Source organism: Condylura cristata, unplaced genomic scaffold (assembly GCF_000260355.1).
Source record: "Condylura cristata isolate star-nosed mole 26May11 unplaced genomic scaffold, ConCri1.0 scaffold00027, whole genome shotgun sequence".
NCBI classification, from domain to species: domain Eukaryota; kingdom Metazoa; phylum Chordata; class Mammalia; order Eulipotyphla; family Talpidae; genus Condylura; species Condylura cristata.
In genome coordinates, this window is record NW_004567128.1 from 25207234 (window position 1) to 25231300 (window position 24067).

General features: G+C 40.7%; 1 protein-coding gene across 1 annotated transcript in view; it reads right to left on the bottom strand.

Annotated features, from left to right (window-relative positions):
* EFHC2 (EF-hand domain (C-terminal) containing 2) overlaps positions 1-24067 on the bottom strand; it is a 188107-nt gene that overhangs the window by 66545 nt on the left and 97495 nt on the right. The window contains exons 8-11 of the mRNA XM_012730279.1: positions 22572-22737; positions 15558-15700; positions 12860-13056; positions 9690-9820 (exon numbers count right to left, since the gene is read on the bottom strand). Of these exons, the coding sequence (XP_012585733.1) occupies positions 9690-9820; positions 12860-13056; positions 15558-15700; positions 22572-22737 (637 nt within the window). The remainder of the gene's footprint in view (positions 1-9689; positions 9821-12859; positions 13057-15557; positions 15701-22571; positions 22738-24067) is intronic.

Below are 24067 nucleotides of genomic sequence, written 5' to 3' on the forward strand. Positions count from 1 at the left end.
AAAACAAACCCTAGAAATCCGATTGTAGAATTGAGACTACCAGAACAGAAGGTAGAGGAGGAGAGCAAAGCAGGGAGGAGGCACAATGGTCTATGGTAGCGAACTATGGGTGTCTTGATGGTGGTGTGATGTGGTAACATACACCTGATGTGTGTGAGTCTAGACCTGAGAACCATATACAGTATTGTAAACCAGGTTAACTTCAATAAAAATAATTTCAGAACAGATTTGTTTCGATTAGCCAAAAATTGGAAATGACCTAGGTTATTTCTTTCCAAGGGAAAGAACGGTAGTATATTCTTTTTTTTTTTTTTTAAGATTTATTTATTTGTACATACAGAACTGGGGTACAAGCCAGAGGCTCAGGGGCGGTGAGAGGCTTCACCAGAGACAGAGTGGGGAACAGAACAGGCAGATCGACGAAGTACACTGCTGAGGGGAGCAGCGAGCGGGTCAGGAGAGGTCTGCCGTGCCATGTGGATCACCTCCGGAGCAGGCAGGAATCGAACTCATGCGGAAGCGGCTTTAGCTTCTCAGTGCAGTGCTTTAACCCGCTGCACCACCAGGGAGGGCCCAGAACGGTAGTATATTCTTAAACTATATTATTATTCAAGGACATAAAGGAAAAAATTACTGATATACTCAACAACATAGACAAATTTCAAAATCATGCTAAATGAAAAGCCACACACAAAAAAACTCCACACATAGTGTGTAATTCCATTTACATAAAATTTAAGAACAGGAAAAAACTATGTATGGGGAAAAAAAAAGTCAGTCCAGTGCTTGCCTCTTGAGTGTGCCATATGGGCAGGAACTAGCTGGGAAGGGGCATGAGGGAACAATCTGGGTGATGGTGATGGTGTCTTATTAAGAAGGTAGGTTGTGAGCCCTCCCTGGTGGTGCAGCAGGTTAAAGCACAGCACTAAGAAGCTAAAGCCACTTCAGTGTGAGTTCGATACCAGCCCCAGGAGGTGACCACATGGCGTGGCAGACCTCTCCTGACCCGCCCGATGCTCCCCTCAGCAGTGTACTTTGTCCATCTGCCTTTTCTGCTCCCCACTCTGTCTCTGGTGAATCCTCTCACCGCCCCTGCACCTCTGGCCTGTACCCCAGCTCTGTATGCATAAATAAATAAATCTTAAAAAAAAAAGTAAGTTGCAAAGTTGTACGCACTTGTCAAAATTCAGCAAATGTACTTAAGTATGGTGAATCTAACTACATAAATCATAAATTTTAATCAAAAGGAAAATGGTAAACAAATGCTTGCTAAGCTTAAGTATTTGGAAGAAAGTAAATTGATACTTAGGATTTTTTGAAATATACCAAAACTAAGAAGATTAATAGAAAGAAGTATGTATGAACAGAGATAGGTGTGATAAAGCAAATACAGTATAATGCTAATGTACTAAGTGGTGGGTTTAATATTTACAAAATTTCTGAATGTTTTAAAATTTTCCTAAAAATGTTAGGGGAAATGAATGGGTAAATCTTTGTTGCTAATTTGATAAGGATTTAAAAATTAAAAGAAACTCATCCATCCCAAAATTTAATTGTAAAGCTCTGGAATATGGTAACAGTAATGTCAAATATTCAAGCCCTTATATAAGAATTTTAAGTGAGTACATCAAAGTTTTTCACTTTAATTAGTAAACAGAGTAGAACATCAAATAAAACAACTCATAACCCTGTTCTACAGAATGTTCTGACTGCATTTGCTATTAGAGCTTTCTGGAAACTGAAGAAATAAAGGGGAAAAAATTCAGTATTATTTTCCCAGGCTCTTTTTTTTCTTTGTGTCCGCTCTCTTCTCCCCCCGCCCCCTCCCCACTTTTCTCTCTTTCACAATTGCTTGTTGTTAAAAGAAAAATAAATCAAGGTATGAAACATATTGCATTAATAACTTGGTATGTAGTCTACCAGGAGTTATTCAAGGATGTGCATCCATAACTTTTAAAACTTGGTATACATATGATCATATTATACAGACTCCTGAATTTTGTTTTATTTACAAAACAGCATGACATATATGTGAGAGCCATTCACCAATATGGACTATATATTCTATTTCATTAATATTTTGGTTTATTACACTGCCAGTACAGTCAGATGTTTTAGAATGTCTATAAACTATATAAATTCAGGGAGCTAGACTTTTATATTCCTATTTTAAAATATATTCTCGATCCCTTATTTTTCTTGAGGGACCTCATAATCAATATGCCAGTTTAACTCCCCAAACCCTGTAAAACAAAACAAAGTCTAACAACACCAACAACAAATACCCACAATGTAATTCTCATTGGAGTTGCTTCAAATATACAGATTAATTTGGACAGATTAAAACTTTCACAACAGTATCTTACCATTTAGAGACATAGTAAAATTTCAGAATTATGTTCATTTTAGTCTTACATATTTCTTGTCCAATTTATTCCTAGGTGTTTAATGATTTCTGTTGCTATAGTGAATAGTATCCACCATTGCATACCATTTCCTGATTATTACTAATATGAAATAAAACTAGGTCTTTTTAATGTAATTTTCTTGCATTTACTACTTTTCTGAACACTCTTGATGGTGCCAACCATTTCTAAATTGAGTCTTTTGGATTTTTAGGTAGGCAATCATATTTGGGTTCTAATTTTAAAGTCAGTCCTCAGTTCTATTCTGCGTTATCTTATACAGTGACTTCTAAATGCTTACTTCCACTATACCGAGGGTAATAAAATCACGGACTTTTATGGCTGAACGCTACCTTATAATGAGCTAATCCAATGGTAACCTAGGCAAGCAGGCACTGGGATCCACAGATAAGATAAATGGGAGAAGGTCTAATACAATAAGGAGTTGCAGAGACTGGGAAGAAAGGGAGAAAATAATTTCTATCTGAAGAGGGCAGTGGCTACCGACATCAAACTGATGCCATGGGAAAATGCAGGTCCAGTTTCTATTTTTCAAAAGGCAACAGATATATAGAGTTTTATGTTTAAACTCCTAATTTTAAGACATTAAACAAAAGCCAGTGTTTAATATACACACTGGAATCTAACCCAATACCTTCATTTAAGACAATTTAAACATAGAAAGTTCCATCAGAAATTGCCAAAGTAATGGTGTAATAGCTTCTTGGTGGATCAGAACAATATTTGCAAAGTACAAAATCTAGATAAGTATTTTTCTTAGTTTGGTTACTAACAAAGAATTTAGTCCATAATACGGACATTTTATGATCCCTGTTTTGCTTGTGTTGGCATGGATTTGCTCTCCTTGAAATATTCACAGCAAATTAAAAGGGCACCTTTTAAATCACCTTTCTTTCTTTGGGAAAATTTCCAGCTTAAGTTTCCTGTTACTCAACCTGGAAGTCAGGGATCAATTTCAAGCCTTCTTGCGGTAAGAAACATGCAGGTTACCCAGGTTCTGCCAATCACGGAAACTAGCTGACTTGTAAGGGATCAGCAGGAGAAAGCTAGCTACGTATGGGCTACATGTGGCATCAGAGGAGTCCAGCTTTAACAGAGGCGACAGATGCAAGGTTCTTGGCAGGAGTGAAGTGTAGCAAGGAGTTCTGGCTAGTACATTGCTAACAGGGCCGGCCATTTTCTCATCGGACAAGTTCTACAGCCCCGTTCTGGGCCCTGCTCCTAGAAATGAGCCTCAAGCTTGTTTCTCCAGTTCTTGCAAGATACTATAAACCACCCAGGATCTTTTTAATAAATTCGTTCTCTGTTTAACCAGCCAGAGTATTCTATGTTTTAAAATGAAGCCCTCATCGATATAAACACCCCCATAAGGAAGTGACAGAATCAACTCAAAGATTTCAATCTTTTTGATTCTCAGGCCAGTATTCCTCCTATGACATCACATTGTTTATACTCCAGGCTTTCAGGAAGGTTCAAAATGCTGTTTTTAAAAATGTGAGTTGAGGCTTCCATCTCAAACACAGGCTACAAACATTGTCAAACTGGTTCATGATGCAAAGATGATGTTTGGATGTTTGGGGTATTTGCTTGTTTTTGTCTTTGTTTTTGCTTTTGTTCATACAGAGTCATAGTCCAGTGCCTTCCTTAAAAGATGTTAGATAGCTTACAATGAAAACACAAATAACAATGTATACAGAGTTATTCAAATAAAGATAGCACAAAACCACAAAAAGAGAGAGATAACTGAGATAAATCAGGATGAGATCATTAAAATGCTGTAAGCACTAAATTTACAATCTTCTTTGAAGTAAAGGACAATAACAGGGTGAATTATATTAATGTTTCCCAACCTTGTTCCACCAATAATGATATTTATTTTTCACTTTCATGGCCTCCAAGTTTTTAAGCTTTCTTTGCAATCTCATTTACTGAAGAATGCTGTCAATGACCTCAGTATGGGTAAATATATAACTTACTGAAATATGGAAAACAGGATATAGACTCCAATTATTTATTTTCAGTAACCCAAGCTGCAACTATTGGGATAGAGCATTTTCATTGTCTAGGGTCCAATAAGCACTCAACTGTGCTACTATCAAAATGTTATATAATTAGATTTATTCATGACAACAGTTCTGTGTACTAGGGATTGTTATCCCCATTTTATAGGCCAAACCACCAGTTTAGCAGCTTACTCAAGGACACCAAGCTAACAAATGATTAGAGAGGAAATTCAGGGCTCAAAGTCCAAAATCAGATCTATTTATTTTATAGCCTCCTTTGGAAAGAATTCTAGTTTTACTAAAAAGAAAAATTTCTTCCACCTCTAAATATTAAAAAGTATTTTGGATGTTCACAGGAAATCTTCTCATCCTGCAACTGATAACAGGGATTCTGAAGAACTGTGTTCACTGAGGCCTGAGACATGAGGCACTGAAGCATCCTGGGAGGACACAAGGCACAGGCCACACCCTCTGGGAGGTCCCCCCAGGCAGAGAGAAGAGGTGACCATCCAGAAAACGAAAAACACTCTGGCTATGTGGGGCAGGTATCATCTTAGATGGATAACTAAAGATTTGCAGAGGTAGACGTTCAAAGAGGCTGGTCACATTTTCCCTTGTCACACGGGGCCCTTGCTGCTGCTCCACCCAAGGTTCAGGATCCAAAGCCCAAACTGGGAAGCCTTACCCAGGCCCATCTTACTCACATACTTGGCCTGTCAAGCCTAGTGCTTGCCCGGCTCCATGCCAGGTACTGCAGGCTCTGAGACAGGCTCTCCACACGCCCCTAGTAACAATCAGCAGCTCTCACAGTCCAACCCAACAGACCCTGAGAGAAAAGTCCCAGGGAAATGTATCCAACTGAGAGGCAGAATTTGTGAGACCCACCCCCGCCCTCCACAAGGCAGAAGAGAAGCATTTCATTCCTGCACCCCCTGTTTCCTAACAACACCTGTCCCTGCGTTTCCTTTGGTCAATTATGAGGAAAAGTGCTCAGGAAGGCCCACACGAATCCAATATTACCAGGGCACCTGGCTCAGAGGTAGTTTTATTAACTCTTGACCTCATGGTTTCCCTGAGGAGAGGTATAAATCTTGGAGAAAAAGAAGTGCCCAGAGCATGGACGACTGTGTAGAGCAGCAGGTCCTAGGGGCATACATGGACTTCAAGCTATGAACCCCAGGGGAGAGAGGCAGGGCCAAAGGCGAGAGCCCAGCAGCCTCTGCCACAAGCCTGACTCCACCTGCCAAAGGATCATTTTACAAGTGTACTTATAAACCCACATGTGAAGAGCTTCAGAATGCCAGCGCCTGGGAGAGACAGATTGCCTTTCCCTAGTGCAATGTAATCAATTATTCATTTGTTTGTTATAAATTTTAGGACTGAATGTTACTTGAAAAAACAGGGCCATTCATTAAATTATGCAGCAAACATCCATTGTACGTGGCAGGAACCAACTATGGAGACAGGACAGTAAACAAGTAACTGGGGTTACCCATGGCCAGTAGAGGAAAAGCTTAACACAACGTCTGGCCCACAGTAAGCACTCACTAAGCAGTGCCTTCTACAGAGGTATTTCAAGTGGAAATGAGGGAAAGGGGCAGCAAGGATGAGCTCATGGCCAAACTCACATGAAACACTGAAGGGTTAGAATTTTCCCTAGAGACAATGAGGCGCTGATGCAAGGTTTAGAGCAGAGGAATGACATCACCAGATTTAAGGAAGGTCACTTTGGGAAAACTCTGGTGGGTGAGAGTTAAGACAAAGAGATTAGCTACACAGCTCTGAAGAGAGTCCAAGTAAACAGTGGTGATAAGCTGAACTGCAACAGTGAAGCTGGGGGTGGAGAAGGAGTTTAAGAAAAGCAATTTCAAGGGCTGGGTGGACTAAGTCAAGACAAGGAGGGGGGAGGGGAGAGAAAAGGTAGGCCTTGGCCCAGAGCCTGGGAGGAAGTATGGTAGCATTTACCAAGATAGGGTCCCCAGCTGCCACTTTATGGAAAAAGAAAATGAGGTAGATTTTGGGAAAGTTATTTTGGGAAGCTTAACAGACACCACAAGAGGAACTATCTTCAGGCATTCACATTTTCAGATCTGCAGTTCAGGAGAAAGGTCTGAGCTTGAGGAAAATCGCCTTCAGGCGACAGACCAAGCAGTGAGGGCTGGATAAAGCAGCCACTCAACAAGTATTTATTAACACCTACTACTTAACTAGCCACTGTAAGAAGTGATAAAGCTAAAGGAAAATACAAGAAAGAAGAGGTTTCTGTTCTCAAAGCGGTTATGTTCTGATTAGAATAGGCAGTACATACGCAAGCCCACACAAACACAGGGAAGGAAAAATATTACTTAGTGAAATTGCCAAACACAGAATTAAGTTAGGGTGTGGTGTCTGGCTGAGTAGTTCTTTTGTCTCTGCCCAGGAACGTATTTGAAGAACAAAAGAGAAGGATGAAGACCTCCAGTTAGGGAGCCACCTTTGTGGCCAAGCACAGACAACAAAAGGCCTGACAATGAGTATATCACGCGGACCAGGATATCTTAACTCCTGCTCTACAATCTCACGCAGAGACCATACCACCAGCTCTAAACTAGAGCCCCCAAGAATAATTTTAGCAGTTTATTCTTCAATTCAGGAACTATGGTAGGTCCTGAGCCCAGGGCTAGGTGCCAGGGAAACAACAGTGAGTAAGATGGCCATAGTTCTTGTCCCACAGAAGCTCACATGCTTAAGAGAAGACACGCCAAACACATACACACCAAGTAGAGTATGAAAATAAAGGTAACTGCAGGTTGTGCTAAATACTGTGAGGGGGGGAGGGGAAATATAAGCAAGGATAACAGCAAGTGATCTACTTTGGGTAGGACGGTCAGAAAGTGCCTCTGAGGAGGGGCCACTAAGATGGGTGTTAGAGCTGAACATGAAAAGGGTGGTGGTGTAGGCCCTGCAGGGGAGGGATGCATGAGGGCAACAGTTCAAAGGGAGGAAAGAGCTTGACATGTTTGAAGAACTAAATGATGGCCAGCAAGCCTGGGCTCGAGGAAAAGATGTAATGACTCTGGAAACACACAGAGTCACATCACTCAAGGCCCTCCCAGCTGCTGTCAAATGCTTGGATCCTACTGTTAGGACAACGGCAAGCCACTAAAGGGCTTTTCAAGCCAGGCATGACCTGATCCGATTTTCACCTTCAGGAATTTCTAGCCAGGAGAGGGTCAAAAGATTGGAAGCTGGTTCTTTCTGAGCATGCAGCCCCATTCAAGCAGACAGTGAGGCAGTCCTTCAGGCCTTTATTCCACCCACAATTAGGGTCAGGTCTCCATGTGTAGAACAACTCTTCCTCTCCAGATCTTCTGTTTGGCGTAAGTGCTTTCCGGAAAGCCCCATAAACTCACTAAAGCATTTCCAACAAACTCTGCTAGAGTGTTGGAGAATGGACGAGTTTGGGAAACCACTCCCTCATTTCTGATGGAAATTGTTTTCTCCTCCACTGCTTTCCATTAGTCCACAGCCTGAATGATTGTGTTTGCTCTTTACTCTGCCTCCTTTTGTTTTCCAAAAGGCCAGGAACATGTGTACTGCTATGAACAATAACAAAGAACTATAAATCCTTATTGATCCCAGAAGGTTGGGCAATGTAAACAATAAAAATATATCCTCTGCCTGCTTCTTTCAAAAGAATGTTTTAGAAACACAGAAGAGCTATGTTAAAAAAAAAAAAAAAAGAGCTTTGGGGACACTTTGGCCTAGTTACCTGGTACTAATGTAAGAGGCAACTTCACCCAGAGTTGGAAAGATCTGTCACCCTCCCCTGTCTCAGCTTCATTTCTCAGCGCACAGCTTGAGTGTGTCAAGCCCAGTTTCCTATATATCTTTCAACCAGTAGTTTTCGGGATCCAGCATTCTCAGCCTAAAGAGAAAGTCTCCTTTGCCCTTCCATCCATAGTTCTACTGGATGTTCCAGTCACTTTGTTGTCTGCACTAAGAAGCTTCACAATTATATTAGACACTGAATTTGAATTTTCCTGTGTTTATGTAATTTGGTCAGCCACTGGACCATCCCAGAACTCAGAGGAAATCTTTATTGTTCAAGATTTCTTATAATATTTCTAAATATCTTTATATATTTCCCCTCAATTTCTGTATTTTTCTATCTTTCAAAATACATGAATGGCCCTCCCTGGGGGTGTAAGGGATTAAAGTGCAGCCATGAAGAGCCACAGCTGCTTCAATGCAAGTTCAATCCCCGGCCAGGAAGGTGACCCACATGGCACACCAGACCTCTCCTGGCCCGCCCGCTGCTCCCCTCAGCAGTGTACTTCATCCATCTGCCTATTTTGATCCCTGCTCTGTCTCTGGTGAATCCTTTCACTGTCCCGGCACCTCTGGCCTGCACCCAGTTCTGTATGCATAAATAAATAAAATCTTTAAAAATTAAAAAATAAACAAAATACATGTGTGGGTGCTAACACAGACACAGATGCAAATACACCACCTTTTCTCTGTTATCAGTGAAGTGTCCACTGTTTATTCCAACTAGATGGCATCCCTCTGGGGATGTCCCTCTTGTTCCCCAGATATCAGAGAGGTGCTCTTAGCGGCATTTTTTTCTCCTAGCTTTCTCAGATGCACTCTTCCCAGAATTCCCTTGACCCTTCAACACAATCACAAGAAAATGTGACTGAGAAAAGTTGACATAAGTGCAGCCATTTTAAAATGGAACCAGGCAGCCACAACAAAATACTTTGTTGTCTTATCTAAATTGGATTCAAATGGGGCAAAAGGCAACTGTTTCACAACTGCTTGAGAAACCAGCACAAAATTATCCTATTTAAAAGGACCGATAAGAGTGAACTTTTACTGACTTTTATCTTGTGACTCTTTCACCTGACCATTACGTCATCCTTCACCACCTCCTCCTTTTGCTCTATATAAAGTCCTCTGACTTTTGTTCCTTCTTGGGACATGTTTTGGATTTCCACTGCTCCCCCATATTTAATTATTTGATCCCTGACAAATGGACTTTGCCTTTTAGTGGGATCCTGAAATTTTAGATTCATGTGACCAACTGACATTCTATGGGTCTGCCTGTCTTCGCCTATACATGTCTTTGATTTGCAAACGTACAAAATTTACTAGAAAGGCTGAAAATTAACCACAAGGTCATGTACATAATAAGTAGTAAATTAACTAGAGAATGTTTTTCTGTTCTTTGGACAATGTTGAGGGGAAAGCAGATCACTGCTAGCAAAGTACAGCTTACCTGAATGTATTATAATCCACCCTCTTCGTATGGTTGCAGTCAGCAGCTGCAAACACCTGCTTGATCTCTCTGGATTTTGGTTCTTCGTCTTTCAGTTTTTGTAGGGCAAGCTGAAGGTTGCTGTAAGGAAACTGAAAGGGGAAAAGAAAGTTATTCAAACATGCCTGCGATATAGTGAGCCAATCCTTCTGATGACCAGATTTGTATCTCTTCAGTGAAGGCTTTAGGACAACAAACAGTATTAGCACAGGACCAGATCTGAGAGAAACTGAGCTGAAGCACTGCAGGCCACAGGGCCCAGAACACACTCCCTACTCCCACACAAGCCCCTGCCCTTTAACTCTGGGACACTGGCAGAATAGGGTGAGAGATCACAATGGAGAGATGAGGATTTAAAATAAGATAAAAGGGGGCCCTCCCTGGTGGCGCAGCAGGTTAAAGCACAGCACTAAGAAGCTAATGGCACTTCAGCATGAGTTTGATCCCCGCCCTGGAGGTGATTCACAGGGTGCAGGAGACATCTCCTGGCCTGCCCACTGCTCCCCTCAGCAGTGTAGCTCATCAATCTGCCTGTTCTGCTCCCCACCCTGTCTCTGGTGAATCCTCTCACTGCCCCTGCACCACTGGCCTGTACCCCAGTTCTGTATGCATAAATAAATAGATCTTTTTTTTTAAAATTACATAAGAGGATTCCATTTATTTTCTCCAGATCTTTAGAGTGGCTCCTGGGGATTGCTGGTCCCCAAAATATGCACTGAGCAGAGCAAAGCCTGTGGTCAGAGATCAGCCTGCACTGCAATCCCCAACAATCCCTCTCTAGGCAGCCCCCAATTCCTGTCACCTACCATGTGGTTAGGCTTTTGACTTTGGAAGAATAATTTTTATTCAATCCAGTAAAGCATAATGTTGTAAATAATTATAGCTAAGAGCTAAAAAAATGAAAAGACTACGTTTAAAAATAAAAACATTAATGGTAATTTAGTATAAAGCTCTCTCTCTTCCACCAGGGAGCTTGGCATCTATGCAATTCCCTAATCCCTTCTTTTTGGCATTTCCTTTAATCCATTTCCATGATAGGATCCATTAGGTCTTTTGAAAAGACTCCTCAGACTGATATTAAAGAGTATATTAATCTTTCTGTGCTTAGAATATCCCCGTTAGAGGTAGTTTTAAAATAATGCATTTTCACTTGGGACAACGATACCAGATAATATCCTACCCAGCTTTCATCTTTCTAAAAAGAAAAAGCTCTTCATATATTAAAAAATATATATGATCAAGGAATAGGCGCATATATTCATGTCATATGTATATCAAGGAGTATGACATAGATTCATGTCATATCTGTATTTTACATTAAGATATAGGTTCACCCTGTGTTGGAAACTACAGCCCTAGTTTACAATAGCTACATTGGCTGAGCTGCCCTGTGCTAAACACTTTGCCACATCTAACCTTCATAGCAACTCTAAGAAAGAGGCACTGATTCATTCCCATTTGATAGATGAGGAAAGAGAAGCTCAGGTAAGATACCCAGTTAAGGCCCCACAGCTATTAAGTATGAGCTCAGGTTTCCCGGCCAGACCTGCCGGTATTCAGAAATCTAACTGCCCAGTTACTGAGCCTCTCACATAAAGGTAGTGCTTCTGAAGTTACCCGTTCATGGTTTTAAGATACATTTCTAACACTGCAAGTCAAGAGCAGGATGGCCGCCCTGGGGTGGCTCCTGTTAAGAGGGACAGAATGCACCTTTGGGATTCCCTACAGTACACCTTCCAGGGCTGCACTTCCCAGTGTTCCTGTTCCCACCCACCACCCGGCAGGGCCAAGTCTTTGATGGGCAGCCTGTACCGGGGTCCCCAAGTGGGACCCAGACCTCAGAGCTGCCCTGCCTCCCTCTCCTCATTCTTTCCCTTTCCTTTCTCAGGGGTCACACCTGCATCATGGTCTCCCCACCTACTCCCGCTCCTACTCCTTGATGGTATATAGGTGTCACCCTCAGCAGATCTCTGGTATAGCTAGTTCTGTCTTGGCATCTGCTTCTCAGAGGCCCAAGCTGACAGGGATGATGTGATATACAGAGACAGACCTCACAGCTTATCTCTAGCACTTTCCATGAAGATGAAGCTAAATTGAGACTATCAGTCTACCTATCATTGCTATATAAATAGTACTTAGAGGTAGCCTTTCAAAATAAACTGTTTGCAGAAAGATGTTTCAATATTAATGATTCTAAAAAGAACATGCCTGCACATTCAGCTAGTCTATACTTAAAATCGAGATCTTACCAACGTCATCTTTACTGAACAGCACCGCCACATAGTACTTTCAGTAACAGTACTCATCTGCCATCTTATTTCAGGAAAAAAAAAAATTCCTTGAATTCAATGTTGATGATTTGTCCCTGGATTCATATTTAGACCTGAGGCATGTGATGGGAGTTGAGATTCCAGCATGATGGGGGTCGCTCGTGGTTTCTGTTTTTTAGATCTTGGTCTTCTCTACAGACTTGTGCCAACTGACTGGGACAGCACAGTGTGCAGCATTAGACTTTCTTCCTGTGCTATCATTGTCGAATTTCTTTCTGAAAATATTGTCCACGTCAACAGAAAATGCAGGAAGTTTGATTCAATCTTGGGCCTGTTTCCTGCCTGTGCCTGGCATCTGTGATGCTGGGCAGCAGAAAACCCAACTGGTAAACAGGATAGACCAGAACCTGGCTCTAGGGTGGGACCTGCAGCCAAGTCTCAAAGATCCATTATTCATGCCCACATGTGTGAATACACAATGGAAAATGGGTGCAAAACAAAGAACAGGCCTAGGGCAAGAAAAATGCAGATGGCAGAGTGCTGAGAGGCAAGTCAAGGATCACACAAAACAGGGCCCTCCCTGGTGGTGCAATGGGTTAAAGCACAGCATTATGAAGCTCTCACAAACACTGCAGCACGAGTTCAATCCCCAGCCAGGGAGCTGAACCACATGGCATGGCAGACCTCTCCTGTCTCACCCACTGCTCCTCTCAGCAGTGTATTTCAGCACATCTGCCTGTTCTGCTCCCCACTCTGACTCTGGTGAAGCCTCTCACCCCCCATGCCGCTGGCCGATACCCCAGTTCTGTATGCATAAATAAATAAAAATCTTTTAAAAAGCATTACACAAAACAAGTTCACCTTGTCCGTATTGTTCTCCATGTAGTTTAAGGTGTACTCATCAGCATTGAGCAAAAGAAATATGTAGCCATTCACGTTCACTTTGGCTCCAACATACAGCTCCTCAACTTGTATATATTCCGATAGTTCACTTTTAAAGACTTCTTGTCCGGGCCTCTTAACGCGAATTCTTTTCAAGAACATCCCACCAGTATACCCTATAGAAAATGTGGTAAGTTAATGAGTAACCTTTATTCTTAAAAGAATAATACAACTTGCCTTGAGCTATTTCACACTCAAACACAGACCACACAATTTAGCTAATGAACTCATAATGGTCTATTATTCTCAGGTGGATGGGAAGAACCAGGCAGTGGGCAAAGAAATGAGACTTCCTAGGTGAGTATATAAAGAAAAATGTAATGCTGCATTCCAATATTTTCTTTTCTTTTTCCTCTACCTCCTGCCCAGTTCAAACACTTACAAACTCAGCAAGTACCTGCAGCTCCCAGAAGCATACTGGCAACTAGGATGGTAGGAAGATATTCATAGGACAGAACATTCCCCAGTTGAACTTATTTCCACCTATTTGTTCCAGATGATGTCTTATGCTTATTCTGACAGATTAAGTGTAATATGTCCCTCTTCCAGAAATGCTCTCACTTAAGTGTTTGAAGATAATTATGGGAGTGCCCTCCTTAACTTTTTTTTTTCTTCCCCCCATAGGTCAGCTATCTTGGCTTCTTTTAGCAAAGTCACATATTTTATTCTTTCCAAAATTCTCATCATCGGCATTATTGGGTCTGTGACCTCTTGGAAAGCTGTCAACAGAGTGGAATATGGGATTCTAGTATTTTCTAACTGTAACCGGACTGAAATCTTCAGACCTATGAGCCCTAAAGATGAGCTTTTGGAGTTAGCTTCATCATGACCCTCCCACCACATTCAAAAACAATTGGTAGGACAAAGATGGAGGTTTGGGAGCCCAGTTGAGCTGGAGATCATCCTGGCTTTGTCACTTGCTTGTGGGATGATCTCAAGGAGTCACGTACTCTCTATGCATCTCTCTGAATTCTCGCTGGTAAATGAGATAAAATCTATGGGGGTTCATGAAAAAATGTACCTCTCAGATGGCCTACAATGGGGGGACACAGTGGAAGATCCCAATTGCTATGTTTTGAAATCTATCTCCAGGTTTGTGCCAAAGTGAGGCTTCCCACAGGCTGTAGCCAGCAAATGACTAAGCAAGGTTGGGATTCTAGAGCAGGCCCGTTCCTGCAAATTCGGGGCTCCTCCAACTAAGGACTTTGGTTTAGGGCTCCTCCCCATCAGCCTCGCAGTAATTTAGAATTTCACTGAAGTCAAAGACCTCTCCCTCTTCCTCCTTCCCTTTGCCCCTCACAGGAGCTACACATGCACTGACAAACACACGTGCAATACATACATAAACATACACATACACATGTCTGACAAATCTCCTACCTCTTCTGGCTTCCTCCATGGTTTCCCTCCCCAGGATTTCCCCATATAAAATCCCTTGCACATTTAACCCCATCTTGGATTAAATGACATGAAACTTAATTGCCGAAAGTTCTCATCATGATAACAGCACTCAACCACGGCTGTTATTATTACCCACAAGTTTGCAGTTGACTATTATCACTCTCTCTGGATTATTCATGCTGCAATTTGCTTGGCCTCATCTTCCCCATTCTTGATGTGTAGATTTGATTTTTTGACATTTAAGAACATGACTGTATTCATCCCTAGTCAATTTTACATTTTAAGATTTGATGCATTTTTCAAATCACTGTCGAGTCTGACTGAGCTATACAAATTATTCATTATTCATTGATGTGCTCATACCAGCTCATAAAAGAGCTGGTTGTAAAATTTTCAGGGATTTTGCAAGCCAGTTGTCAAACTGTTGGGTGCTTGAAATTGCCCATGGTGGGTATTTATGCTATGAACATTGGCAAACAGTACAAATTGGGGCTTTTATAATTTTCTCAGAGAGCCAGTTAACTAGCATACCACTGATGCTTCTTCCCAGATGTGTGCTGCTAATACAGATAAAGGTTTTAAACATGTTGGGACAAAGAATGGAACCCTAACAGTTCCATGATTTGGTAAGTGAAAACCAGTGTCTCTGCTCAGCACGGCCATAGATAGCATCAATGCACTGCAGAGAGGCCTCGGTGGGTCTTGCTACTGGAACCTGGCCAAAAACTTCAGACAGAAAAGTCAATGAAAGAAGGACTCTAAATACTAAATTTGTGAATCTGGCATCTTGTCTTACACCATTTTGTATGAGGTACTATCAAGAATATAGTTTCCTCTCATCATAGTGGCTGTGTGTGGAATTCGTGGTTGCTAGTTATACAGTCTGGTTTCCAGACGTGCCCTCAGAGGCTCCAGAGGGAGGAACGATGCAATAATAATAATAATAATAATAATAATGATGATTTTAAAAGAAGGGGAGATGGTAGCCAAAAGGAGGTGTTCTAAGTCCTCCAATACTGCACCAAATAAAACGGTTCTTTTATCATGTTATATGACTCGATTCCCATTTAAACAAAACTTAGTGGTCAGAGAAAAATGGAAGAAAGCCACCTGTTAGATCAGCTAGGCTATAAAATTATATCATAACCCCTAACTTTGAAAATAAAGAGACAGTATACTCTTCTGAGGAAATTGCTCCAAGAGGTGTATCTCTTACCTGAATTCCTCTCTATAGGTTCAAACACTGACATTGTGTCATCACTGAGAAAATATGAAATAATAAACATCCTGTCCACATCGGCACATTTGTGTGTGATTAGTTTTGCAAAGAAACGGAGCGTATTACTTATGTTGCCATAGCTAAATGGAAGAAAAATGAGGGTTAAAGCATTATACAAGTAATCCTCCACACGTCATATATATTTAAACGTCTGCAAAAAGTGTGCTATCGTTTTCTTTTTACATCTTCTGTCATATAATTGGTACATAACTTATCAGCTTCAAGAGCACAACCTAATGAGTCAATATTTGTGTATTCTGGGAAATGATCGCATGAATCCAGGTAACATCCATCATGATGCGCTGTTACAAAACCTTCTCTTTTGATGAGAACCTGTAAGATGTATGCTCTTAGCAACTTCCAAGTATGCAACAGTAGCCTATAATCTCTAGGCTACATGTTACATCCTCATAACTTATTTTATGCCTGGACATTTATACTTTCTGACTCCTTACACCCATTTCACTCCCCCAAACCCAAACCGGCTATGGTTTTCAGATAGTATAACTTTCTGAAGTAGAAAAAGGTTATCTATTTTCTGATTACTGTTCTAAATCTATAAGCAACATTTTCTCGGCATATGGAAATATCTTGTTCTTTAGATGTCCAAGGTAACATACTGAGAGAATGTACCCAAAACACATGTCATAAGCACGCTGCTCAAACAAGCTGAACTGAACAGCTGTTCCCTACCCATGAGACTGCTCACGAATCACAACCACATGTCAGCACAAAGCTCAGCACCAGCCCCTTGTGGCCAGTGTGCCAGAGTCTGTTGTTCCGCTACCTGCAGACTCCTCCTCATTTTCCTATCACTTCTCACGCCCATTTCCTTTCTTCCTTCCAGTCCCACACCCTCCAATTCCCCCACACTTCCCCCAAATCCCATTAATGGAAAGTTACCTTTTCCCTTTCATATACCATATTAAATGTTATGGACCCGGCCCTTTTATAGTGCTTATCACCCATAATTTAAGTAGCCATTTTACAAATCTGCTCTCAAGGGCAAGGACCGCATCTTATTAATTGTTGTCTAATACAACACTTTTTACATGGGAGTTCTCAGTAGATGATTGTTAGGAAATTGCTAAGAAAGTTCTTATAAAATCCACTTAGAATTTTGTGCACGAGTAGTCTAGTAGACCGAAGATGGTATCAGATTGATGAAACATAAATTCCCAAAGTTAATTGGCTGATACTTAAGACATTTTTTATTTATGGTCTGTCAACAGAAACATACCTGTATAGAAAAAGCTAGGAAAAAGAAGACTTCATAATAAACACTAAATAAACCCTTGGGATGGTCTTAGAGAATCAAAATCATTACCTTACCACAAGGAGGCACACAATGAAATGAACCATGTCCTTCGTCACTCCCTGTCACATCTCTAACCAATCCTAATTCAGATCCTCCTATGTTTAAATTTATTCTTCTGTGATGTTACAGTGATTAAAAAGAAAAGTACCTCTGATATGCACAGGCAGAAATTGTTTTCTCTGACTGTCCACGGGAACAGGACTGAAAAAGCAGGGAGTCAACATTCCCAGCTTGAAGCTTCCTATTAGCAGTCCCTGGGCAAAACAGCAAGATCTCTATAGCTGTTTTCTTAGTTGCTAGTTTCTCAGACTTACAAAAGACCTCACATAGTGCCAGGGGCAGCTACGCCTCGTCAACCATCTTCTCTGGCACATCGGAAGTAGTAAAAAGATTTGGTAGCCCACCTTTCTCTTGAAAGATCCATAACCTTTTACCAAGGCCTGAAATGTCACTGAAACAACTGAACAAAGTTTAACATCAGACCAAGTGAAAACAATTATAAACTTAGCTTCTTGGAAGTTATATAAATTTGTAAGTGTGCATGTTAAGTGTGGCTTTTTCATTTAATATGCTGCTCTTCCACCTAATTCTACTGTTCTGCAGATCTTGTCAATCAGGAATATGATCTTCTCAAAGAAACTCTTTAGACCAACTATTCACAAACTTTATTGTCTATAAAAGTCACCGGGGGAACTTATTAAATATACAGAACACAGAATCCCACCCTCAGAGATACGTATTGAGTAACTAGCTTGCATCTCCAGAAACCTGCATTTTTATTAAGCTCCCCAGGAGATTATGATGATGTTGTAGCACTCACTTTGAAAAACACTGCAAATGCCTTCAGATATTTTTTTTAATAAGCTAATTATCAAACTTCTCTAAATACTCTTTTATTTTCATCACAATTCTCCCAGCACTTAAAAACCTTTCACATTGGACTGTGATGAGTGACTGAGTCTATTAAATTATCACACTGTGATAAGTGCCAGTTCTGTGACAAGCAAGGAAAATACAAGAAATAAGAATACCCTTCTTATAAATACGAAGTCCTAGTTCAACTAAAAATAAGCTGTGTGAGCTTGGGTAAATTGTGTAGCCTCTCTGAGCGTCAGTTTTCCTGCATGGGAAGAATGGGTATGACAGTTATTTTCTTAGATTGCTTGATGATTAAATGAGATCACGTATTGTAAATTAGCTAGCACACAGTAATCACTAATTGCTTGTTACTGGTAGTAATATTATTAGAGGTATTATCAGCAGAGTATTGTTGGTACATGAAAAACAAAGTAATTCAATTGAACACAGCAAGAAAGATAATATTCTGATCTCCAAAGTCAGACTGGACAATCTACCCAGACAAGATAGTTTTTCATGTATCTCAAAAACCTCCTAGGCTTTAATTAGAAACTATTTCCTTCAATGACTCAGTATATCAGCACTAATCTCATAAAACAATTAGCACCCAGTCAATTTATAATAGCAGTATAATTAATCATATGTGTCACATACAATTCGCACATCTCAATTCACAGTTTATTTATTTACAATAAGAGAATGTTCTCTGTATATTTCATGAGATCATCTTCCTTAGGTTCTCAGTTTTAAAAACCTTAGGTTATTCCAACTCATACTGTATGTCTCCCGCTGAATGTGCCAGTCACTATGGAAACAAGGTCACTGTGTGGGAGGAGCTTGAGGGAAGTATATTTCTGGCAAAGAAGCAGCAATGGACAGAAAGAAATGAAATTAGAGGTGTTGTGCCTGTAACATCCCCTGGCCTGACAGTGTAACAAGACACAGTGCTGCCTACAGCCAGTACTCTGTAGGTGAGCTGACACAGTGCAGACGGGCAGAGACACTAATGCAACTACCCACCAAGAACTGTTTTCCCTTGGGTTCCAGAAGCAACACCCTGGAATCATGTTTCCTCTTGTTTACTTATAAGAAAAACTCCCTCTCCATTTACAATAGGCATATTCTTCCTGCCTGCTTCCTTTGGGTCGCTGCCCTCAACACCAGCAGTATGAGAAAAGTATCCAAAGTATCCAGCACAAGTCCTGCCCTAGAAACTCGCAGTAAAGACCGTTTTCTACAAAGGAAGATGGAGTATAAATTGCTGTCCTGCCTACATGATAGAAAACAGTGGTTCTCAAACCCAATGCCCAGAAGAACTCCCTGAAGGGCTGGTTCAGGCTCCAGTCACCGCCTCAACTGACCACACTTTAGTTAACATGGATTCTAAAATGTAAACATAAAATACGAAGAGTTCTTAAAAATAAGCAATTACTTTTTGAAAGACAAAGGATATCAAGTCAAGGCAAGGGCAGTCTTTTATACGTTCTATCAACTCAACCTATTTTTACCATGTTTACAGTTATATCAAAGCCATTGTACTATCTACTTCAAAATAGTCTACAGCAGACCCCATTTTATTTGATCAAAGTCAGGATGCTGTCTTTTTCTTCTCCTCCTGGTCTTACTGCATGTTCCCTTTATCATTTTGCCTCACTCAGGACTTTGATTCCTAGCCCACATTCTATTCAAGCAATATTTTCTGCAATATTTTCTTACCAACTCCCCCTCCCTCCCAACTTCCTCATCCGGGGCTTGCTCTTCCTTACAGAAGCAAAAAGCCATGGCTGTATCCACATTCTGTGCACAACTCGGGCAGATTTTCACTCATATATATTATAAACACTTTTGAAATCCCATCTTTTGAAATTATATTTAGCCATATGAGCAATCTATGGTTACTGAGCTCAAGCAAACTAAAAACACTGTCAAGTAACATTCTGAAAAACATTTACAAGTCACGGAAGGCTCAATACCAGGGCACAGCAAAGTCTGTGGGTCCGATACAGCTGGTCATTTGTTTTTATATGAGCTAACAATGGTTTTCTACAGTTTTTTAAAGGCTTGAAAAATACATTTTGTGATTTGAAGTTCAAATGTCAGCGTCATCAATAAAGTCTGACTGGAACATAGTCACATATTTGTTTATGAGCTGTCTGTGGCTATTTCCATCCTATGACAACAGAATTGAATGGCAGAGGCAGGATGATCTTGAAAGTCTACAAAGACAGAATGATCAGATTCACTATCTAATCCTTTAAGAAAATGTTTGCTGACCCCTACTCTATATCATTTCCTAGAGAACATCTTGAGAAATCTATGTGGAAAGGTACACACACACATGCACACACACACATGCACACACTTGGCTTCTGAACAATAAAGGTTTGAACTGTGTGGGTCCACTGTAGGACATTTTTTTCTAACCTCACCTTCCACATTCATGGAGTCAATCAGCCATTGATTTCAGGTGGTTGAATTCCCCTGGTATGGAATCCCCGTATGTGCAGGGCTAACTCTAAGTTATTAATAAACGTATTATCAACTGTGTGGTGGTTAGTGTACCTAACCTCCTTACCTCCTTGCTGTTGATGGTGAACTGCATCTATCTATCTATATCTATCTATCTATATATATGTACAGTGCACACACACAAACATATCAGTAACATAGACTGGGAATGACATAACTTTAACATAGACTGTAACATAGACTGGGAATGACATAACTTCCAAGTAACACTTATTAAAACAACCATTGAATGACAAGGATGTTGAAAAAAGGGAACCCTTGTACTCTTGTCAGTAAGAATGAAAATTGGCATAGCCTCTACAGAAAGGAGCTTCTCATAAAGTCAAAAATAGAACTGCCACATGATCCAGCCATTCTACGTGTGAGTATGTATCTGAAAGAAATGAAATTACTGTTCCAAAGAGAACTCTCATTTCACTGCAGCACTCTTCACAGAAACCAAGACCTGGACATAACCTAAGTGCTCACTGATGGATGCATGGATAAAGAAAATATGATATGTGTGTGTACATACTTCATGTGTGTGTGTATATATATATATGTGTGTGTGTGTACACACACACAGTCATGTGTACACACTTGATAACAGGGCTGTATGTTCTGAGAAATGCATCTTGTTAGATAATTTCATCATAGTGTTACTGGAACAGAATGCAACTATACAAACACAAAAGGTATAGCATATTGCACACCCAGACTAAATGGTATAGCCCATTGGGAGGGCTGTCATATGTGTGGTCCATCATTGACTGAAATGTCATGAAGTGATGCAGGACTATATATCTAACAGAATGTTATAGACCATAAAAATGAAGGTGACCCTGCCATTTACAGCAACACAGATGGACTTTGAGGAATTAATTTAAGCCAAACAAAGGCAAATACTGTATGATCTCAGTTATATGTGGAATCTATTTTTAAAAATACCATGAACTCAGAGAAACAAAGAGTAGGCTGGTGGCTGTCAGAAGTGGGAGGGGGTTGGAAAAATGGGTGTAGACAAAAGATACAAACATCCAGTTATAAGATGAATAAGTTTTGAGGATATAGTGAACAGCAAGGTGACTCCAGTTAACAGTACTGTACTGTATATTTGAAAGACATTAAGAGAACAGATCTTAAAAATTCTCAACAAGGGGGAAAAAACTGTGTAAGGTGTTTAACTCATTTTATTAATTTTATTGTGGTAGTCATTTGCAATACATACTTGGATCAAATCATGATATTGTACACCTTAAGCTTATACAACGTTATATGTCAGTTGTATCTCAAGAAAATTGGGGGGTGGGGGACAGGGGGGACCATATAGCCACTCTAAAGAACTCATTAAGAATGTATTCTGGGCCTCCATAGTGGCACAGCAGGTTAAAGTGCAGCACTGCAAGCAAGCCACAGCTGCTTCAGTGCGAGTTCAATCCCCAGCCCCAGAGCTGACCCACATGGCGCAGCAGACCTCTCCTGACCCGCCCACTGCTCCCCTCAGCAGTGTACTTAGTCAATCTGCCTGTTCTGCTCTCCACTCTGTCTCTGATGAATCCTCTCACTGCCCCTGCACCTCTGGCCTGTACCCCAGTTATGTATGTATAAATAAAAAAATCTTTAAAAAACCACATTCATTGAAAGGCTATAACAATGGTCCAGGACCATTAAAACTAAGTTGAGTGGCATCTGCTTCATCCTGAGGATGTATTAGAAACCCTAGACACACCTGGGAAAGATTGGACTAACAAAGACAAACCCAGAAAGCTGACAATAGGTCTGAGGTCCAGGAGGAGAGGGGAGAGACAGGCGTGGAGCAGGGCAGAAAGAACACAGTGGACAAGGGGTGCTTTGGCAGCGGGCAATTCAGTGACCACACCTGAAGGAGAAATCCTATACTGTTAAAAAAAAGTTAGCAAGGATGTGAGAAAAAGGTATTTCATTAACAAATAAGTTAATGAAAATAAATTTTTAAAAAAAAAAATCATGGCCCCGGTCCTCCCTGTTGGCACAGCAGGTTAAAGTGCAGCACTGCAAGCAAGCCACAGCTGCTTCAGTGCGAGTTCAATCCCCAGCCCCAGAGCTGACCCACATGGCGCAGCAGACCTCTCCTGACCCGCCCACTGCTCCCCTCAGCAGTGTACTTAGTCAATCTGCCTGTTCTGCTCCCCACTCTGTCCCTGGTGAAGCCTCTCACCCTCCGCATATCTGGCCTGTACCCCACTTCTGTATGAATAAATAAATCTTTAAAAAAAAAAAAAAAGCACCTGTCTTTTTCCATGAACTTCTTGAAGTCCCTCTGATGAGGTGTGGGTATGAGGCCTATGCAAGAACGGAGAGAATCTTCTTCAGAACCAAAGCCAGTGTAAGGTGGAAATTTCCTTTCTATTTTTGGAGGAGATGGAGCCTTGCACGGAATCGAGGTAAAGTTCTCTATAACAAAACAAAGGCAAATGAAACATCAATATTTTTTTTTTGCTCTGATTATGGCTGTTTTGAAAGGTTTGTTATGTTTTTAAGATGAACATGGAGATCTTTGTAGGCTATTTTAAACTATTTCAAACCAAACAGCGAAATCCTGTGAGAGTAGGTTTCAATCATGTTTACAAAAACCACAGAACTCACTCAATAATGGCCATTGGTTCAAAAGAAAGAAAAAAAAAAAAAGAAACTGTCTATGTCGAATAAGTAAACATTTATCTTTGTCATCACGTTCCCGTTTTTGAATATTTTTTTGTTCTTCCCTGATTTTTTCCAGTGACAAGAAAAGTTAAACTTGGAACTTTACACCTCCCATTCCATATTTTAACCTGTAACTTAGCCCTTTCCTATCTTCAGTCAACACTCACTAATCAGATGTCTCCCCAGGAGAACTGACTCCTGACTATTTGGCCTTTTCCATTCCTATCCCCCAGCTCCTTCTCCTATTCTATGTTCTTGGCTCTCTAGTTTTCCTCCAGCTCAACCCCAGGCCATGGAACTTCATTCTCTACTGCAAGAAAACAAAAACAAAACCTCTTTCCAACAGCCACTTCGTGTTGCTCTTGTTACTGCCTAAGAAAAGATGGTAATTGTACTAAAATGTAATAAAGCAAAATATAAAAACAAAACCTTAAAAATAGCCACTGCCTACTCTCAGAGGGAATGTTAAATGGGAAATACTGCAGATTTTCTTGGTTTACTTATCATCTGTGAGGAAGAAGAGAGAGAGAGAAAGCTGGAGACTTAATTAACTGCCTAGGAGCCTTTAGATATCCCTTTGGGGGAGTAGACAATCTCTCAGAATCAAGTATACGCTCCAGAGCAAGGAACACTTTGACCCCCCCTAGATCCAAGTCACTTGTATAAATCCCACTAATGGCAAAAACGATGCCAGGATCTTTCCTAAAATAATGCATTAACAACCTAAGGAATTTTCTTCTTTTCCAAGCTTTTGCACATGATAGGTATTCCCGTTCCTAATGGAAAGGAGTCTCCAATCCAAGATTTCCTTTTCCATTATCAAAACTCTACGGGAGACAAGTACAAATTTAGTGCACGCTTCTATAATTGAAAATTGTACTTCAATGTGTCATCTAAGCTAACCTAGCTCTTAAAATCAATACTTTTAACTCATTGACCAAAAAAGCTGAGACTTTGAGGCTACTTCTCTGATTTGAAAAAAAAAAAATCAACTTTCACAGTTCTTTAGATTTCTTAGCAGACTTTGTGTGAAATGCATGCACACATAATCCCCAAAGAGTATTGTTCCACCCCGGCAGAC